The sequence below is a fragment of the Cucumis melo genome, chromosome 8 (genome assembly GCF_025177605.1).
Source record: "Cucumis melo cultivar AY chromosome 8, USDA_Cmelo_AY_1.0, whole genome shotgun sequence".
NCBI classification, from domain to species: domain Eukaryota; kingdom Viridiplantae; phylum Streptophyta; class Magnoliopsida; order Cucurbitales; family Cucurbitaceae; genus Cucumis; species Cucumis melo.
Window position 1 is genome coordinate 23,751,514 of NC_066864.1, and position 21,218 is coordinate 23,772,731.

At 32.2% G+C, this 21,218-nt stretch overlaps 1 protein-coding gene across 2 annotated transcripts; it reads left to right on the forward strand.

Annotated features, from left to right (window-relative positions):
• Positions 1 to 2,393: 2,393 nt before the first annotated feature.
• LOC103486019 (uncharacterized) lies at positions 2,394 to 5,382 on the forward strand. Of its 2 annotated transcripts, none has more exons than XM_008443813.3 (3): positions 2,394 to 3,128; positions 3,373 to 4,656; positions 5,082 to 5,382. In XM_008443813.3, exons 2-3 carry the CDS (start codon positions 3,470 to 3,472, stop codon positions 5,194 to 5,196), a joined length of 1,302 nt encoding a protein of 433 aa, XP_008442035.1. In that variant the 5' UTR covers positions 2,394 to 3,128; positions 3,373 to 3,469; the 3' UTR covers positions 5,197 to 5,382. The 2 variants fall into 2 exon arrangements, with proteins under 2 accessions (XP_008442035.1, XP_008442034.1); XM_008443812.3 differs by having other exon boundaries at positions 2,451 to 2,753.
• Positions 5,383 to 21,218: the final 15,836 nt, after the last annotated feature.

Sequence of the window (21,218 nt, forward strand, 5' to 3'; positions counted from 1 at the left end):
TTGGAGTAGTATGTTTTTTTAATATATTTACATGTTTTAACAGTCATGTGCTGTTTGTAATTTACATTCTCTAGACAATATGTTTTGATTATTTATCTATTTCATTAGTGTTACTTTTAAACATTTAAAATTGAAAAAATGGGTGGATCCAAAGGACACGATGTCAAGCACTATGTCACAAATAATATATCTGATAAGAGAGTTGTTACGAAAGCAATCAGAAAAAATAATGACACAAAGATTAATAACCTAGTTTGGCAAAAGATCACCTACATCTGAGGGACAACGTGACTAATGGAATAAAACTTCACTATTAAAGAGTTTAGCAATTACTACAAAAGTATTTATTTGACAACTCCATCTTTTGTGACTTTTGTATAGCTTGCTCTCCAAAGTTTCAACTTAGACTCCCCCTAAGTTTCTCCCCTCTCTTCCACAAAACACTTCTTCAAGCTTTATATAAGATCTCATCAATACAATATGCTTAGGCTCTTCCTAACTGCACATTCATTATGTTTAAGTTCTCTCTAAATACAACATCAATAAATATCGAACTCCTCCTGAGTTCTACAATAGCTATCGAACCAAAAGTTCCAGCAACAAACACAAGGATTTTCAATATCAAAATATGAAAGTTGAGGCATAGACAAACCTTAAGCTAAAAATGTTCAATGAATACACCTTTCAAATGAGGCGACTGACCCTAAAAATGAAAAGAGTTACAGTATATGACTGGTCTAAAGAATATTAATTTATGAGAAAATAAATATTCCTTACATGAAAAAAAGAAAAGCAAAAACAGTTAAAGAAATTTGTAAATCACATGCAATTATATATGGAAAGAATCTTTTGCTAAAGATACTATCTGACAGTCCCAATGTTGTTACAAATGTCTTTGACATGTTGTCTAGCATGCATGTTACTCAAATTTCGTTTTTAACAAAGTCAACCAACCAATGCAATAACAAAAATATATTAAGTTATGGTAGTAGACAAAGAATGTTGATTAAGAATTGCTTCCTTTTCTTTTTATATATATGAAAAAATGAAAATATGGTTTGTGAAATCAACCATTATTGTTTTTATTTTCATTAAAAAAGTAAAAATAAAAATAGTTATCAAACACGAATTTTTATACACAACACGTGTGCAATTAACAATACAAATTTTTTACACAACACGTGTGCAATTAGCAATTTTAATTATATATAATAGTGTATAGTCCATATCGTGAAATATCTTATCAAACCTAATTGTCAAATTATATAAACGACTTAATTAATTTTTTTTCAATTTAAACAAAATTGGTCTTGAATGAGGATATTAATCTATGTATAAAAAGTTTCATTAAATTTTAATAATATTTTTCTAATGAGACTAAATCATTACAAATGATAATGTGCAGAAATAATTGGTAATCATTACAATTTAGAGGATAAAACATTATAGATTTAGAAGTACAAAAACTAGATCATTACAAAGAGTGACAACATCCATGTTTAAGGGTTGTCCATAAGGATTTTTGTACAAGAAGGCGCCTTCTTGAGACACACTCGTGAAGAATGATAAACTCCTAAAAAACTAATGAAAAAGAAAATATTTGGTTACGTCATAGAGCACTTAACCGCCATGTACTTGGTATTGCGTTAAGGACATCTCATCTATCACAAAAAGATGTAACCCTATCCTGATGTCAACGTCTATCACAATTTTCATTTCTTTCTCACTACTTCCTCAATCATCTTCTTAGGTGCTTACTCCTTACAATATTTTATAGCAACTCTCTTACAATTTTTAAAAGCATCATAATTTTATTAAAACTCAGAACTTATATACACGTGTAACGTTGACCATTTAAAATTGTTTGATAATAAAAGAGACAACATGTTCATTATCTATATCTTTGCTACTCATTATTTCTAGTAGTTCAATGGTTGGTTGCATGATGCCAATTACGTTCAAGATTACCACATTTATCACTACTTTTAGAATGAACAATGTTGAACGAATGGAATTTGGTTGACCTTTGACCTACCAACACTAAGTACTTTTTTCAGTAGGAGAATTACCTTGCATTAGTTTCTTCCATTTAGATACATGCTCAATCAGTGATATGAGTTCAAAATATGTTGAAGGAGATATTCATTTCACGTTGTACAAATCCATTGCAAAGGTGCTAGAGTTAGAGGTAATGTTTCTTGACCTGACTGCAACTATTGCATATGAGCATAAAATTTACAGAGAGTTTAACTCTTTACGTGTGTACTCACGTGATAGATATTGACAACATGACAAGGTTGTTATCTTTTCGTGATGAGTTAGACGTCTCTAACGCTATACACTTAAATGATGTGAATAAAATGATAGTTTTCCTTATAATCTTAGAAGCAAGTATTCTTTATTGGTATGTCGGGGAGAAGATCATCTACACAAAGATTTGGATATTCAACCCAATTTCCTTTTAAAAAGGAGTCAGAGAGTTTAGAGAGCAAATGAAATGGAAATGTCTTTTAGGTCCAAAAGAATGAGATGTTCAAAAAATTTCAAAAAGAAAAAACAAAATACTTTCCTCTCATATTCCTCTTTACCTGATTCTTAAAAATCTCACAAATTATCGATTTCAGAGAATCCGGACTGCTTTCTCTACCTTGGCTCCGCCATTTCTCCCCCCCCACCATTTTCTTCGTTGCTCGGATCAGATTTCTTCAACTCTAACACTCCATTATATTCAAGTTCAGACCAAAAGTTTGAAGGTATTTCTAACTTTAGACTATTTCCGGCTTAAATTTCACCGTAGTTTTTATCCTTCGCCCCCTTTGTGATTTCAGACCGTTTAATTGAGAAATGCTATGGGCTTTTATCCCTGTTCCTGTTTCGAGTTCTCGTCTATCAGAAAAGGAGCTTGAGTTTTCGTTGTGATTGTATAGGGTTTTGCTTATTTTGTGTTAAGCTTATTTTAAATGTTTGGACAACTTTTCAATTTCCATTTTGTACTCATAAAAAGAAAAAAGAACCCTGTTGATCTTCCCCTTCCTTTTCGTTCTTCCGACATGACCTCTCCACGAAGTTTTCATTAATTTTCATCTCCGACTAGCACGCCGGCAACGCCTAAACACCATGTTACCACGGTATTTTTCTTAATTTTTTTTTCCTGATTAATCGATTCTTGAATCGCAACTTCGTGATTCATGACGGTTCGTACGATTCGAAATCTGAATCGTACGATACCTCTAATTTCCGATTCAATTCTACGAGTGGTATCGTTTTCCCTTATTTTCCTTTTGTATCATAGGACTTTAACAACATTGTCATAATATAGTGAGCTCGGAGACTCAATGTTTAACTCTCCCTTATTTCATTACTGGGTTTCAGGTTTAGCTTCATCGAATTGTGAATTTTAAAGTTGAAAAGGAGAGAATTCTTTTTCTTTTGGTGTATCTATTGCTTCTGGAAATTTAGCTGATTAACAATGTCGGTCACGGCGGGGGTTAGTGATACTGTAATTGCTGTTAGAGATAAACTTAGAGGTAAAATTGGACAAACAAAAGTTAAGAGGTACTGGCCTGGAAAGGCTCCTGAGTGGGCGGATGATGCTGATGAAGATGGCGATATTAGGATGGCTAGGGCAGCTGCTCTTGAGAAAGCATTTCCTAGTCAGGAAGATTCAGATCTATCTAGGAAGGATGACCCTAGGTTACGCCGTCTAGCTGAGAGTAGGATAGATAATCGGGAAGAGATTAGAGCTGATCATCGACGTATTCGCCAAGCTGAGATTGTTTCAACCATTGAAGAGGAAACTCGGAGGCAGGAGGGATTAGATGCAGAGGAAGAGGATGAGGAGGCTTTGGAGGAAAGAAGAAGAAGAATCAAGGAAAAGTTGCGACAAAGGGAGCTAGAAGAAGCCGCATTCCCTGAAGAAGAAGAGGAGGAGGAACCAGAGGAAGAGGAAGAAGAAGAGTCTGAGTATGAAACTGATTCAGAAGATGAACCTACTGGTATAGCAATGGTGAAGCCAATCTTTGTTCCTAAATCAGAGAGAGAAACTATTGCTGAACGGGAGCGTATTGAAGAGGAGGAAAGGTCTCTTGAAGAATTGAGAAAAAGGAGATTGGAGGAAAGGAAGGCGGAGACAAAGCACATTGTGGTTGAGGAGATTAGAAAGGATGAGGAGATCCAGAAGAATTTGGAAATGGAGGCAAATATTGCAGATGTAGATACTGATGACGAAATCAATGAAGCAGAAGAATATGAGGCTTGGAAGGTTAGAGAGATTGCTAGGATCAAGAGGGATAGAGAACTCCGAGATGCAATGTTGAAGGAGAGGGAGGAGATTGAGAAGGTGAGAAATATGACTGAGGAAGAGAGGAGAGAATGGGAGAGGAAGAATCCAAAACCTGCTCCACCACCTAAGCAGAAGTGGAAGTTTATGCAGAAATACTACCATAAGGGTGCATTCTTCCAGGAAGATGCTGATGATAATGCTGGAACTGCTGGATCTGATTCTATTTTCCATCGTGATTTCTCTTCCCCAACTGGAGAAGATAAAATGGACAAGACAATATTGCCAAAGGTTATGCAGGTCAAACACTTTGGGCGCAGTGGGAGAACAAAATGGACGCATCTTGTCAATGAAGATACAACCGACTGGAACAACCCGTAAGTTGATTTAACTTTGTCTGCTTTCTGCTTCTCAGTTTCCTATCGCAAACTATTGCAATATCAGTTTTGGTTTCTTAATTGAGTTTATATCTACATTAAATACAATATGATCCATCATAAAAGCTTCTAATGCCTTGTCTACTTATGTTTGAGTGCATGTTAAGTAGAGAATGATTGGAAAGAACTTTAGTATGAGCTTGAGGTTTATGGATGTGTTTAGCAGCCTGAGCTTAATATCCAGATTGAGGCTTTTAGTTTATTTATATTTCTAGAAGTGAATATAACGGTATGGTTAGAACAATATCCTGTTTTCAAGCTTCTCTATTTGTTTGTTTTTTTCCTTCATTCTACCATTTGTAGTGTGGTTTTCACATGGAAGTTATTCTGTTGCGTGACTAACGTCAGTTGTTTCTGCCATGCAGTTGGACCTATAACGATCCTCTTCGGGCAAAATACAATGCAAAAATGGCTGGAATGAATGCACCGATTACAAAACCTAAAGGGAGCAAGAAGCTAAAGGATTGGGAATCTCGTTGAGTTTTAATGGCATAAAGCACGGTTAGAAAGCTTTTCTAGTTATCCATTTTCATTGTTCAATTAGAAAACAATGCTTGCATAATGGGTTACCAAGATAGTTGGGCACCCAGTTTTCCTTCTTTTCGAAACTAGAGATGTTAACTGGATTTTGTATGTTGATGTAATATAATTACCCATTAGTTATCATGTTCCTCGTTCCCTTTTACTGTAACTTTTTGTTTGGTTTTTCTCCTTATTTACCAAATATGTTTTCTCCTGTGTTTGTAGAGTTCTTATGCCCCCGATTAAACTACCCTTGGTTCTCTTTTTCTTTTCCTTTTTTTTTTTTTTTGAAAAAGAAACCATTTCATTAATTGATGAAATGAGAGGGAGTAAAAACCCCGACACCTATTGGTGATTTCAACGGTGCTCTCCAAATGGAGATTAAATATGACAAAGCCATAATGGACAATAAGGTGTTTAAATTTGCACCCCCCCTCCCCTAGAAAAAAAGAACACTGTAGAGAGTACCAATTCCATGAAGTAATGGAAGGAAGAGTTCTTGAAACTGCGACCATTTTGCTCACTCCAAGATTTCTAAAAATGGTTGAGCGAGGGCGAACCACAATGTCTATGAAAGGCTGTTTTCCATGAAAGCGATTTTTAATTCTTATTTATTTATATAGTTTATAAGATACGAAACCATATACTCAAAAAAGAACAACCTAGAGGCCAGGGTAGACACAATCCCCTCAGGGGCTACTACATTTTGAGTAAAATGATTATACGATTCTTAAAAGAAAAATTCCGGTAAAATACTCCAGCAAAAATAGTAAAAGGTACGGCATCACAAACACTACAAAAAAAAAAAAAAAAAAAAGAAAGAAAAAAAAAGAAAAAAACTATTTCCCAAGACTGACGGACGACGCCACAGAAATGTTTAAATTACACTATTCCAAGAGGGTTTAGCTTTCTAACTGGTTTAAATCTTCAATCTTCATGGAATTAGGGGAATGGGGACACATGGAAACTGCTAAATAAATTGATATGCATAGTTGTGGAGATTATGATCTATGTTTTTGTTTACACCATCAAAGTGACAGACCTCAATCGAATGTTGAGATCTATTCTTTCTTTTTAATCTCAGGATCAAAATCTTGTGTGCAATGTCTTTAAATGCCCAAGGTGCAAGGGTCCTCAGGAGCCTAAGCGCAAGGCACATGAAAAAGGCGCGGGCTCTTTTCCGTGAGGCGCACTATATATATACACACATAATACATGTTTATTTACACAACCTAAACATAGATGGATAGAAATGAGAGTTGTACAAAAGAAAAAAAAGGATATATAAAAGTTAAATATTAGTCATTCAACAAGTTAAGTAAAACAACACAAAAACAATCACAAAGTTAATTCTAAAATCCTAAAGATTGAAGTCATTTTCACTAGATAGGTCTTCATCTTCATTTTCTCCATCATTCGACTTATAACCATCTATATCTTCTTCGTCCGTCTCATAGGCATCCAAATTAATTGGTGTGGGGGTGGGTTGGGGCAGTAGTTGTGTGGAAGATGAAGATGAACATGAAGCTTTAGTCTTAGACTTAGTTCTTGAGGAACCAACTCTAGAATAATAGGCAGGTTCATTTGCTCCAGCAACTTTTGAAACATTTCCCTATATTACATAATTGTTGTTGGAAACAAGATCCTCCTCCTCTGAATCCTCATCCATTCTTTCAAGCAACCATTCATTACTAGCGTCAATTTCTTTTAAAGAGATGGGGTTGACGATGTCCTGAATATTATATTGACACTTCAGTGCTCTATTATATTTTATGAAGACTAAATCGTTTAGTCGACTTTGAGCAACTCTATTCCTTTCTTGCTATGAAGCTGTAAGTATATAACAAAGGTTTGTTCAGTTCAATTACATCCATATCTAAAAGCTCCTTTGTTCAGTTCAATTACATCCATATCTAAAAGCACTACAAGTAATAGAAGATACCTAACCTGTTAAAAAACTCTCCAATTACATTCACATCCCATGGCACTACAAGTGAGACCTTGCAAGTTGGGAGTTGATTGTTCTGACATCATCACACCGTTTGACTATAGGTCAAAAATATTTTAGTAGCTTCCAATTTGAATATTATTCAATATTTTATCAAAGATTTAAAAGTTAAAGTTTACTTGGAGATATTTTGTCCCTCTGACTAATTGTTGACTGTCCAAATAGTCCCTATTTGCGACTCATTTTTCTTGTTGTTCTTTGCTCCATTTTCTATTTTCCCATTCGATCGAAGTAGACATCTTTTTCAAATTACTCAAATTATTTTTCTGGTGATGTAAACTTGATAATGTTATGCAAGTTGTAGCAAACCGAGTCTTAGCTAATCTAACTAACTTATTTTGATTAGTAAACCACCTCATCGTGTTTAACAATCCTGGACAAGCATAAATGAAATGCTAACATCCATGCCTCTTATTAATGTTTTGCAAATATGTGGGATCTTGTATATATCCTCCAACATTAAATCTAAACAATGAGAGAGACACATGAAGACCAAATTAATTGTGGTCGTTTTGCTTCTAACAATCTCCCTGTTAACAAAGTAAAATAAGAACATATTAAGCTTAAATGCGTAAGCATAGTTGGTACCTTGCATTGTTTCTTACCTGCCATAGCATTTGCTTAGGCACTATCAATACCTGTACTACATTGGCTTCTCCAATGCGCTTTACGAAATTGTCAAGCAACTCAAACATTTTCCTTACGTCCTTCACATAAGAATGAAGCATATTGATAGACTCAATGAACATGGTGCCTTAGGACTATTGATGTAACTCAAATGAGAGAGTTTTATTAATGTTTTTTAAAGTTCTCTATTTATATTAAACTAATCCTAATCCTAATTAATAGAAGAAACTAATCCCAATCCTAATAAATAAAGGGAACTAATCCTAATCCTAATCTTAATAGATCAAGGATTTAACCGTAATATCATATTCCTACTACATCATTCGGGTACACCAACTATTAGCTAAAAAGTTAGTTTAATGTCCTATTTCTTCTATCTGTCCATCCTGCAGCCACAATGGTGCATCCAACCTTCGCCCACTTTGCCTTATGGCTCTTCATAAACTCATTTGTCGATTCTAATTCCTTTTTCAAACATAGTACCTCAGTTCATGCACTTATGGTGGTTTCAATCCAGGACCATATTGTCCTATTGCCTCAATCATAGGGGCAAAGCTATCATAAGTGCATGCATTTAGAGACGCTCTAGCATCATAAAACCAACGAGTAATTCTTTGGATTATTTGCTCCCTCATCTTCTTTTAGTATGCTTCATTCATCGTGCTTTGTGTTCCCTTTCCTTTGTCATTCTTTTGATTTTGAACCACAACCTCTGGCTTAGGTGTAAAATAAACATCCATTGGACCCTTTTATCTTGGCTTCTTCGAATCTGATGCGACTCTTTTATTTGGGTTACTTACACACACTTCATCTTCATCTCAATACCTAAATGTTCACGTCAATATCAACAATCAAATTTTGAATCTTTAATATGTAGGCTTTAATTTCTTCCTTCACGTGATCAGGCCATTTTCTACAAGCAGTGGAATTTCTATAACCACCAACAAGGTGTTGTTTCCTTATATAAACTCTCCTTTTAGTTTCTTTTCAACAAAATCCATACACTAAGGTATTAACATCTTGCTGATTTTGCAATCGAACATATTTCCACGCTGGATCTTTCCTTTAACTGTCCTCAGCCATCTAATTGTTTTAAAATTTAAACTAATTAGAAACTAACTTGAGAAATTGATCACAAAAGTTAGGAACTAATTTGGCACATACCAAAAATCTGATGAAGATTGAACTTGGAACGCTACTATTTTGGAGAATTTTTCAGCAAGAAGAGATGAAGTTGGAAGCCTTAAATGGTTGCTGTTTTTTATCCTTCTTCTCTATTTCCTGAAGAAACTCAAAGAATAGAGACTTCATAAAACAGAGACCTCACATCGAGGAGGTGGTTTTGTTTTTGTTGAAGAAGAAGAAGGAGAAGGAGACTTGAAGAGCGTTCTGTTTTATTTGAAGAGCTGAGGAGGAGGAGGTGTTCTTTTTTTTTTTTTTTTTTTTTTTTTTTTCCATTAAACAGAGTCTTCAAAAGAGGAGCCCGCTGGAGAAGAAAAAAAAGAAAAAGAAGAGGAGAAGGTGTTCACTCTTCCGTCTTTCTTTTTGTTGAAGAAGAAAAAGAAGGAGAAGGAGAAGATGAACAAGAGTAGGACTGTTGGAGACATAATGTTTTTTTACTTATAGATGAAGCCCGGCTTCTTCAACTTGTACTTTATTTCGAGTAAGGTTGAAAAAATATAAATATATTATATTATATATATTAAACGACAATGTTTTAAAGGATTTGTTAGAAAATTATAATAATAAAATCCTAAAGCGCGCCTCGACGCTTGGCGGAAGGTGCGTAAAGGAGTGTGCCTTCCTCAATGTGCCTCGCTTAGAGGCGAGGCACCCATGTTAAGCCTTGTGCCTAGGCGGGTGCCTGAGTTCGACTTTCAAAACACTGTTGTGTGAATTCAAAAAGTATTCATTTGATTATGTTTCTTTAATTAATCTTCTCCACCGAAATTTGTCTATTATGCGTGAGAATGTGTATAACCTTGCCATTAGGGGGAGGTTCAGGAGCTGGAAGGTAATCGGAATTATTAGGAATTAGAAGAGTGATGGAAAGCATAAGTTATTAAAGACAAAACAAAAATGAGATAATGAAGTGTGAAAACAGTGAAAAAAAGGTTAGATCGAAAACCGTCGAAATGGAATGAATTTGTACAACAAATCAGGTTTAAAATGTTCAATTCAAACATGAGTTTTAGATGCATTACAAACTCACTCATTATGGGTTACCGTACCTATTAGTGTACTATTATTAGAAAACCTTTGGGTGATCATAGATTTATAATGCATTTTTTCAACTCTCTGACTTCCTTCCCTCTTTTCTCTAAGGTAGTTCATTGTTATTCTTTTCCTCATAAGAGTAAGAAAAAAAGGGAAATTTGTTCTTTTTTTTAGTTCTTTGTGTTTGACCATGAAATTAGAGGGGTATAAAAAGAGGGAGAAAAACTTTTTCCACTCTGATTTGTTTCTATTTGAAATATCTTTACTTGTACGGTTGACATTGTTATTGGTAATGCCAAAGAATTTATTTTATTTTCTTTCATCTCTATATATTTCCATGTAATGCTAAGTTTCTTTAGTGTTAACCATTTGCATATGCTCATAAAAATTAAAAAGCTGATGTGATTGGCTTTGTTGTTGAACTTCTTATCAATGAGAATGGTTGAGAAACTTTGGTCTTGTTTGCTAGGCAATCGTCAAAAAACATGATTTTGAAGATAAGGGATTCAAGATAAAGTTGTTTTTAGTGCATACTGTATGGACTACGAAATTCGAAAATAGTGTTTGAAAACAGTCTAGATTTCCAATTAAGAACGTACACATGAATTCAAGAAATCTAAAAACATAAAACATGTATAGAGTTTCCTACCAAACAGACCATTTGTTTTTTATATTAGTTACATTAATGACATGCAGAGATGTAATTCAACAAGCTAATGAGACACTAGACCTAAGTTTTAGGGATTTTTTTCGACCATAAATCTCCTTTTGGTAGATATATATATATATATATATATATATATATATATTTTCAGGTATAATCAACTTGTACTCCTTTTGGTTATGTGAACCTTTTAAACCCTTCTCAATGAAGGGGAGAGAGGGAGGAGGATTGCCGACTAGAAACCAAAGTGAATGCTATGGATGTGAGAGGGCTCATATCGTATACTTTCTCTTTCGTAGTTGCTAACTGAAAGGTTAGTAGTTAATATAAGGATGTGTTTACTCGTAAGGAACAAGAACTTTTATCTTCATCTTTACTGTTTTGTTTATCTAAGACGAATTCTTATGTTGAAACAGGTGAGAAACTTTTTGACTTTATCCTATTTCGAAGGAAGAGTATCTGTTCTGGTAGAGATGTGTCATCCATAAAGATTTGTGTCATGTTTAGATGTTTTAGTGTCAAAATCTTGAATACGTGGCAAGAAAATTGTCTATGTTTTATAGTTACGTTGATATACTAATGAAGACCCTTGTGTGATTCATTCTCACAGTGTCCAACTTTAAGATACCTATGGTGAAGTATGGTGAAGGAAACTTTCACCAAGTAACATAAGAATACAAACAAAAGAGCCAAACTAAACTAACATTTGAATATTTTTTGTTTATCCAACCAATTTTGGATGAGTGAGTGTGCGAGATAGAGAGAGATTTCTAAATTATGATAAAGTTTGGATGATAGGTGTGTTAGATATTCTTAATGTATTTGCATAGTCTCTTACCCTTCTTATTTTTTAAGAAGTTTGCTTGGCAATGGAAGTTTGATTTAAGGCAGATTTTGATGGTTTTGCAAGTTAAATTTCAAATAGGCTCATGGTTGTGTTTAGAAAAAACATTTATTTAGACTTTGTGAACTCGAGATCAAATCCAAAAGTAAAATATAAAAGAGTCCTTTGGATAGACACCAAAATAAAGATTTTTGGATGGAAGAGGAGAAAGAGTTTGTGGACCAAGTGGAGGTATAAAAGAGTCCTTCGGATAAACTCCAAAGTTAATCTTACACTGTTGAAGGCGATGAATGTTTACTTCTAAGCTAGACCTCAATTGAGGCTAAGAGCATCAACATTATTTCCATTGACTTGTTTCAAATTTCTTGCCTATGTTTGGATTGTGCTAAATTCCCCAAAATAAAGTAATAAACATCAAATATTCCAAACAATATTTTGTTACTTTTTAGACACAATTTTTGCTTTCTTATTTCTCACTTGCTTGGGTGTTCCCTTCATTTATATACATACTAGATATCAATTTAATTAGAAACAGGAGCATATTTACTAAGCGGCCGGCAGGCACGTCGCCTCTCACGTTATCGATTTCTGTATTTTAATATTAATTTTAAAGTATCAAATTACAATATATATTAAATAATGCTTTATCTTTACTAAAGTTTGGTTCTATGGTAGTGGCTATGCCCCCACCTTGTAACAATCAAGTCAAGGGTTTGAATTTGGTGTGTTGCGATTATTTTTATAAAATAATTTTTATTCTAAATATCAATAGTTTTCTCTCCCCGAATATCAAATTTGTTCATGAATTGCACAAAATATATTTTATTCCAAATATTATTAATTTTCTTTCCCCAAATATCAAATATCTTTCCAAATTTCAATAATTTTATTTCTTCAAAAAATAGTTTTTATTCCAAATATGAATAATTTTCTTTTCGCAAATATCAAATTTGTTCCTAAATTGTCACAAAATATATTTTATTCCAAACATTATTAATTTTGTTTCTCCAAATATCTTTCCAAATTTTAATAATTTTATTTCTCCAAATCTAAATGTCAATTTTATTGACAAATGTCAATAATGTCATAAAAAGAGGATAACTTATTAATAAGAGGAAAAAAGCCTAACTAAGATAAAACCTTAACTTATTTTCTAGCGGCTGTCATTTGTTATCTAACAAACATTTAGAAAAAAAATGCAACAAAGTCGGTTATATAAACTTTCACACTCTCAGCAATATTTTATGAAAAGATTATTAATTTTTCTTTTTTCTTTTTTTATGTACTTTTTAAATCCACATTTACATTAGTTATGAATATATTTATTTAATTTAATTTCAGAATTGAAGGCTATATGATTATTTTTTTCCGTTCATCGTTAGAATATATGTATTATATCAATTCGCCAGTAAGTTCAAATTCTTCTTAATATTTTTAGTTTTAATATTTTTTTCAATCTATTTGATAAATCATAATACTTATATTGTTTAATACTAATTTTGTAGAGTTAACATATCAATATGGAGAGATATTTTAAAAGAAAAACAACAATAGAAACTATAGTCATCATCCTAAAAAAAGATACATATTCCTGATTCTGATAGATCTTATACAAAAATCAATTTAGGAGAATTACCTGCAAATCTTGGTCTAAGAACTAGAATTTTTGAATATAATTATAATATTTAAGATCCAGTTCGTAGAGCATATCTACAAAAAGGTCCTTGTCAATCTCGAAATCATACTTTTCCATTCAAGAAATTTGGGACAAAGTCAGAACGATCTAATCTAGCTTAGTTTAAAAAAGAAAGATTGGAAACTCATGATGATGGTCTTAATAGTGCTTACAATCAAGCTCTGAGAAAATGTACAAAAGCAATATATTGAGACTTTTAAATAGGATGTTGGATCAAGCACGAGCTGAGTATCGTTGTGCAACCATAACAAGGATATTAAAGCCGTGACTTTGAAAAATGCTCAAAATAATTTGAAATTGATTGCACCTAATATTAAAAAAGACATAATAAATTGCATTGCAACAGAAATTGTTAATATAGTTATAAGAGATGACGAATTAAAAGATATATCTTCAAAGGAGCAGATGTCAGTTGTATTACGATATGTGGATGAAGGTCATGTGATTGAACGATTTGTTGGAATCATCCATGTCAATAGTACAAGTGCCCTATCACTTAAGAAAGCTATTGATGTTTTTTTTTCCTCAACATGAGTTAAGTATTGCTAATTTGCGAAGACAAGGATATGATGAATCAGGTAATATGCAAGGTGAGTTTCATGACTTGAAAGCACTTATTTTGAAAGAAAATGAATGTACTTTTTACATTCATTGTTTTGCTCATCAACTTCAATTAGCTCTTATAAATACTGCAAAAGATCATGTATAAACTGCCGGTCTTTTCTTTATTGCTACAAATGTAGTGAATGTTATTGGAGCATCAGTGAAACGTCAAGATGTTCTATGAGAGAAACATAACATGAAAATTTTTTAAGCTTTAAATAAGGTGGAATATCAAATGGACGAGGATTAAATCAAGAGATAATGATTAAAAGACCAGGAGATACTCGATGGAGATTATATTACAACACTTTAACGAGTTTAGTTACAATATTCTCTTCAGTAGTTGATGTGCTTGAGACAATTGTGGAGTGGATCAAATTCAGCACAAAAATATGAAGCACAGATTCTAATGAATTCAATCTTGTCATTTGACTTTGTTTTCAATATGCATCTTATGAAAAATATATTGGGAATCACAAATGACTTGTCTCAAGTCTTACAAACAAAAGATCAGGATATTGTGAATGCAATGAATTTAGTCAACTTTTGTGAAGGTAGACTGCAAGCAAGGAGAGAATCTGGTTGGGATTCATTATTGGAAAAAGTTTCTAATTTATGCAATAGTTATGACATTGAAGTTCTTAAAATGGATGCTATGTTTTTAGTTCAAGGATGAAAAAGTCGAAAATCTCAACTAATTACAAATTTGCATCATTACCGTGTTGAAGTCTTCTATTTTGTCATTGATATGCTGTAACACCCAATAAATTTAAGGAACTTATTATGGGTATTACATTAAGTGGACTTCAAAGTTAAGGAATATATTCGGTTGTTTTGTGTTGGATTAATTAAATATATATACATGGGTCTGTATATTTAATTAAAGATCTTGGAATTTGGTAGAATTTGTTATTAATTAAGACGTGAGAGCCAAGTATCCCAAGTTGTTCAAAGATTAGAACTTTCGAGGACGAAAGTTGTTAAAGGAGGGAAGATTGTAACGCCCTAAAAATTAAGATAATTTATTGGGCGTTATTTTGAATCCATTTAATGAGAATTATTTGATTTAGGTGGGAATTGAAATTAATTAAATATTTCTTGGATGAATATTTAATTAATTAGAGGTTTTGGCATGTGGTGTTTGTTAAGTTTTTGTTTAAATGGTATGTTAAGAGGATTAAGTAAAGTTGTGGATTTTTAGTGTTGTTGAAGTTGAATTTAATTAAATAATTACGGACGTTATTTAATTAAACCGTATGGTGGAAAGTTTGTTGGAGATTTGATAATTATATGTATACGTGGAAATATATATATAATTATTATGTTAAAGGAAAAGATAATTATACTTGTTGAAATATAATTATTTAAGGAAAAGATAGTTGTATTTTGGGGAAAGGATATTTATTAAAGGAGAAAAAGTAAAATAATTATATTTTGGGAAAATATAATTATTTGTAAAAGGATAATTAATTACTTTGGAGAAAGATAAACAATAATTAATTATTGTGAGAGATAATTAATTATTTTGGAGAAAGATAAATAATAGTTAATTATTGTGGAAGATAATTAATTACTTTGGAGAAAGATAAATAATAATTAATTATTGTGGAAGATAATTAATTATTTTGAAGAAAGATAAATAATAATTAGTTATTGTGGAAGATAATTAATTATTATGTAGAAAGATAAATATTGTTTATGGAGTGAAGTTGTTATGGTTGAGTTAAGACAATTCATGTTGGAAGTTATGAGTGATTTATTGGAAAAGATTTGATTGATTTAAATAAATTGAGGATTTAAGTAAATTTGAGATTTTGGAGGGAAAAGTTAGTTTTGGTGGAATTGTAATTAATTGAGTATATATATATGGATATATATATTCAATTAATAATTTGGAAAAGTGAAGTTAATTATATGATGGAATATAATTATATTTGTTTGGAAAAGAAGATAATCCATAAAGAGAGAGATGGTTGATTTGATTGGACGAAAAAGATATATATTTATTTATAAGAGAGAATAATGGTTTAAATAAATATATATTTATTGTAGATTTTGGTGAGAGAAAAATAATAATAATAAAGAAGTATTATTATTATTACTAATAGTTATAAATGCCTAAGATTAAGGCATTGATTTAGGAAAGATAATGGGAATAAAGATATATGTATATTTTTTGGTATTATATATATATCCTAAAAGGAAAAGGAAAAGAAAATAATAATAATAAATATTATTGTTATTATATATATCCTAAAAGGAAAAGGAAAAGGAAATAATAATTATTATTATTATTGTTATTATTTGGGTCTATAAATAGATTGGAATGCTTAAGTTGGAAAATAAAGGAAAAAGAAAAAGGTTCTTCATCTTCTTCTCTAAGATAACCCTCTGCTGTCGTCGCCTCAGTTGAAGTTAAGATTGGTCTCTTTGGAAGCTTGAGGATTTAAAGTGATGAATTTTTCCATCAAGGATAAGAGAATTTTTCAACCTTCATTTGAGTAACCTTGGTAAGCCAAAGAAATTAAATTAATATTTTATTAATTTATTTTGGATCTATTTTGGGTTTCTGTAAAGGTTCAATTGGCTAAACTTTTAAGATCTAAATCTTGGATTTTTTCCAATCAAGGTTGAATTGGTTTCAACGCCAATTTTTAGAAAGTTAATTAATTTGGGAGAATTTTTGGGTGTTAGCCAATTGCCAATTTCATTAATTAAGATACTAAGTGTTCCTTTTATGATTAGGATCAAGTTAATTGGAGAATTTTACTGTCAACTAGGGAGTACCTTTGTTTGGCTAAAATCTCCAGGTAAGAGATTCTCCTACTAGACCTTCGAACTGAATTTAAGAGACCGCATGTAATTATGATTATGTATTGATGGTAGCTAAGATGCATAATTTGATGATGGTGACTGAGATTATTATGTTGATGATTGATGATGATAGTTGATGTTGATGATGATGACTGAGATTATTATGTTGATGGTTGATGATGATGACTGATGTTATGTTAAGGACTGATAGATTGATGTTGATGATTGTTAATGCATGATATATTAATCACATGATTAAGGACGTTAAGATTAATACTCATGCCATGTTATGATGTTATGTTATGCTACATGCTATGGATAGGGTGTTCTGTTAACTTTGTCTATTAGAGTCGTACCTGCATGGGTGTCCTTCGGGATCACCACCTATTTAGGACTGTGTGGTCCGACGGGACGCCAGTCTAGCATGGATATAGATATGATTCGAGTGATTCGACGGGGTCCTCGCATCCCGATTGTCTTAGTGTTACCCCCGGGTTCACTACAGACCAGCATGTCCTAGGTGCTCCCCCGGGACACCGAAGACCAGATTTTCGTTCCTACGGGAGCGCATGTTGCACGTGTTCGGGAACGTGCCAGAGATTGGGTACCCTTTTCAGGACTCTAATGGGAAGTTAACAGACACCTAGCGGGACTAGTAGTAGGTCCCTTACTGAGTATATGTTTATACTCACTCTTTCTATGTTTAACATTTCAGGCGAAGGTAAAGGTAGAGGAAAGCTGGCGAGCGACAGAGAAGGATCCGTGACATGCCATATGGGGACTCAGTTTTGCTTCCGCGTTTATGTTTCAGTGTTTTAATATTCCGTTTTTAATGAAAATTTATTCTTCCCTCGTTTCAAAAAAGTGTCTCTTGTCATTGTTTCTTTTTAGTAACGACCTCAGCTTAGTATAAAGAGTTGGGTCGTTACAGTTGGTATCAGAGCGTCAGCTTTTAGGTTCTGTAGACTAACTTACGATGTGAGTCTTTGATTTTGTCCCTATGGCTATTACGGTCCTTCGTCACTCGCCAGGTATGTATTTTATGATACATGATTATGAATATGCATGTGACCCTGCCTGTATTAAACTAGAACTGCATGAATGTTATGATTTAAATGGTGATGGTTTTGGTGTTGAAGTTTAAGAAAAATGTTGCCACGTAGAGGTGCTCAAAGGGGTGATTGAGTAGGCAAAAGAGTTGGACGTGTTCAGCGTGATGAACTGCTTTGTGACTGGATATCTAAGACATTAGTTATGTTGGTGGTTTTAAAGGAAACTAAAGGCATGGTTAAGTTCAAGTATATCAAACACATTTGACGGTGTTTAGAATTGAGTTGCTGGAGAAGGAACAAAGTAAACTTTAGTGCATAGTTATTTTGGTGAGATTTCAAGAAATTGTTTTGAGTTTACCATGAAGGATAAGTTACATCTAGTTTAAAGTACAAGTGATGAAATAACGAATTTCTTTAGAATAACTAGTTAAGTTGATGTCATTAAAGAAAGCAATAGTTGGACATGAGTTTGAACTTTATCAAACAAGAAAAGAGAAATTAGTGACTTCTAAGGATTGCTAAATGGTGGAGAATACCTTATTAAGGTTGGAAGTTCGAAGTTGGAAAATAGAACGTAGTTTTTGAAGGTTTATGAATTAAGTTTTACTTGGATAAGTGCAAAGAGAAGAAAAGTATTTGAGAAAAGTAATATTTTGTCAAGTGAAGTAAAATGTTGCGCAACATGAGAGTTGCACTTAGGAAAATTTCATGGCAGAGTTACCAAGTTGAGAAGGCTACTTAGGAACAAGAGTATGACAAGGGAGCTCGATACTCGAAATTTTTCAAGGACTAAAACTTTCGAGGACGAAAGTTTCTTAGCGAGGGAAGATTGTAACACCCAATAAATTTAAGGAACTTATTATGGGTATTACATTAAGTGGACTTCAAAGTTAAGGAATATATTCGGTTGTTTTGTGTTGGATTAATTAAATATATATACATGGGTCTGTATATTTAATTAAAGATCTTGGAATTTGGTAGAATTTGTTATTAATTAAGACGTGAGAGCCAAGTATCCCAAGTTGTTCAAAGATTAGAACTTTCGAGGACGAAAGTTGTTAAAGGAGGGAAGATTGTAACGCCCTAAAAATTAAGATAATTTATTGGGCGTTATTTTGAATCCATTTAATGAGAATTATTTGATTTAGGTGGGAATTGAAATTAATTAAATATTTCTTGGATGAATATTTAATTAATTAGAGGTTTTGGCATGTGGTGTTTGTTAAGTTTTTGTTTAAATGGTATGTTAAGAGGATTAAGTAAAGTTGTGGATTTTTAGTGTTGTTGAAGTTGAATTTAATTAAATAATTACGGACGTTATTTAATTAAACCGTATGGTGGAAAGTTTGTTGGAGATTTGATAATTATATGTATACGTGGAAATATATATATAATTATTATGTTAAAGGAAAAGATAATTATACTTGTTGAAATATAATTATTTAAGGAAAAGATAGTTGTATTTTGGGGAAAGGATATTTATTAAAGGAGAAAAAGTAAAATAATTATATTTTGGGAAAATATAATTATTTGTAAAAGGATAATTAATTACTTTGGAGAAAGATAAACAATAATTAATTATTGTGAGAGATAATTAATTATTTTGGAGAAAGATAAATAATAGTTAATTATTGTGGAAGATAATTAATTACTTTGGAGAAAGATAAATAATAATTAATTATTGTGGAAGATAATTAATTATTTTGAAGAAAGATAAATAATAATTAGTTATTGTGGAAGATAATTAATTATTATGTAGAAAGATAAATATTGTTTATGGAGTGAAGTTGTTATGGTTGAGTTAAGACAATTCATGTTGGAAGTTATGAGTGATTTATTGGAAAAGATTTGATTGATTTAAATAAATTGAGGATTTAAGTAAATTTGAGATTTTGGAGGGAAAAGTTAGTTTTGGTGGAATTGTAATTAATTGAGTATATATATATGGATATATATATTCAATTAATAATTTGGAAAAGTGAAGTTAATTATATGATGGAATATAATTATATTTGTTTGGAAAAGAAGATAATCCATAAAGAGAGAGATGGTTGATTTGATTGGACGAAAAAGATATATATTTATTTATAAGAGAGAATAATGGTTTAAATAAATATATATTTATTGTAGATTTTGGTGAGAGAAAAATAATAATAATAAAGAAGTATTATTATTATTACTAATAGTTATAAATGCCTAAGATTAAGGCATTGATTTAGGAAAGATAATGGGAATAAAGATATATGTATATTTTTTGGTATTATATATATATCCTAAAAGGAAAAGGAAAAGAAAATAATAATAATAAATATTATTGTTATTATATATATCCTAAAAGGAAAAGGAAAAGGAAATAATAATTATTATTATTATTGTTATTATTTGGGTCTATAAATAGATTGGAATGCTTAAGTTGGAAAATAAAGGAAAAAGAAAAAGGTTCTTCATCTTCTTCTCTAAGATAACCCTCTGCTGTCGTCGCCTCAGTTGAAGTTAAGATTGGTCTCTTTGGAAGCTTGAGGATTTAAAGTGATGAATTTTTCCATCAAGGATAAGAGAATTTTTCAACCTTCATTTGAGTAACCTTGGTAAGCCAAAGAAATTAAATTAATATTTTATTAATTTATTTTGGATCTATTTTGGGTTTCTGTAAAGGTTCAATTGGCTAAACTTTTAAGATCTAAATCTTGGATTTTTTCCAATCAAGGTTGAATTGGTTTCAACGCCAATTTTTAGAAAGTTAATTAATTTGGGAGAATTTTTGGGTGTTAGCCAATTGCCAATTTCATTAATTAAGATACTAAGTGTTCCTTTTATGATTAGGATCAAGTTAATTGGAGAATTTTACTGTCAACTAGGGAGTACCTTTGTTTGGCTAAAATCTCCAGGTAAGAGATTCTCCTACTAGACCTTCGAACTGAATTTAAGAGACCGCATGTAATTATGATTATGTATTGATGGTAGCTAAGATGCATAATTTGATGATGGTGACTGAGATTATTATGTTGATGATTGATGATGATAGTTGATGTTGATGATGATGACTGAGATTATTATGTTGATGGTTGATGATGATGACTGATGTTATGTTAAGGACTGATAGATTGATGTTGATGATTGTTAATGCATGATATATTAATCACATGATTAAGGACGTTAAGATTAATACTCATGCCATGTTATGATGTTATGTTATGCTACATGCTATGGATAGGGTGTTCTGTTAACTTTGTCTATTAGAGTCGTACCTGCATGGGTGTCCTTCGGGATCACCACCTATTTAGGACTGTGTGGTCCGACGGGACGCCAGTCTAGCATGGATATAGATATGATTCGAGTGATTCGACGGGGTCCTCGCATCCCGATTGTCTTAGTGTTACCCCCGGGTTCACTACAGACCAGCATGTCCTAGGTGCTCCCCCGGGACACCGAAGACCAGATTTTCGTTCCTACGG

Excerpts from the sequence above, each read along its gene's own strand:
- LOC103486019 (XM_008443813.3), top strand. The coding sequence starts at position 3,470 with ATGTCGGTCACGGCGGGGGTTAGTGATACTGTAATTGCTGTTAGAGAT. Across the intron at positions 4,657-5,081 it reads ACAACCGACTGGAACAACCC|TTGGACCTATAACGATCCTC; the intron begins GTAAGTTGATTT and ends TCTGCCATGCAG.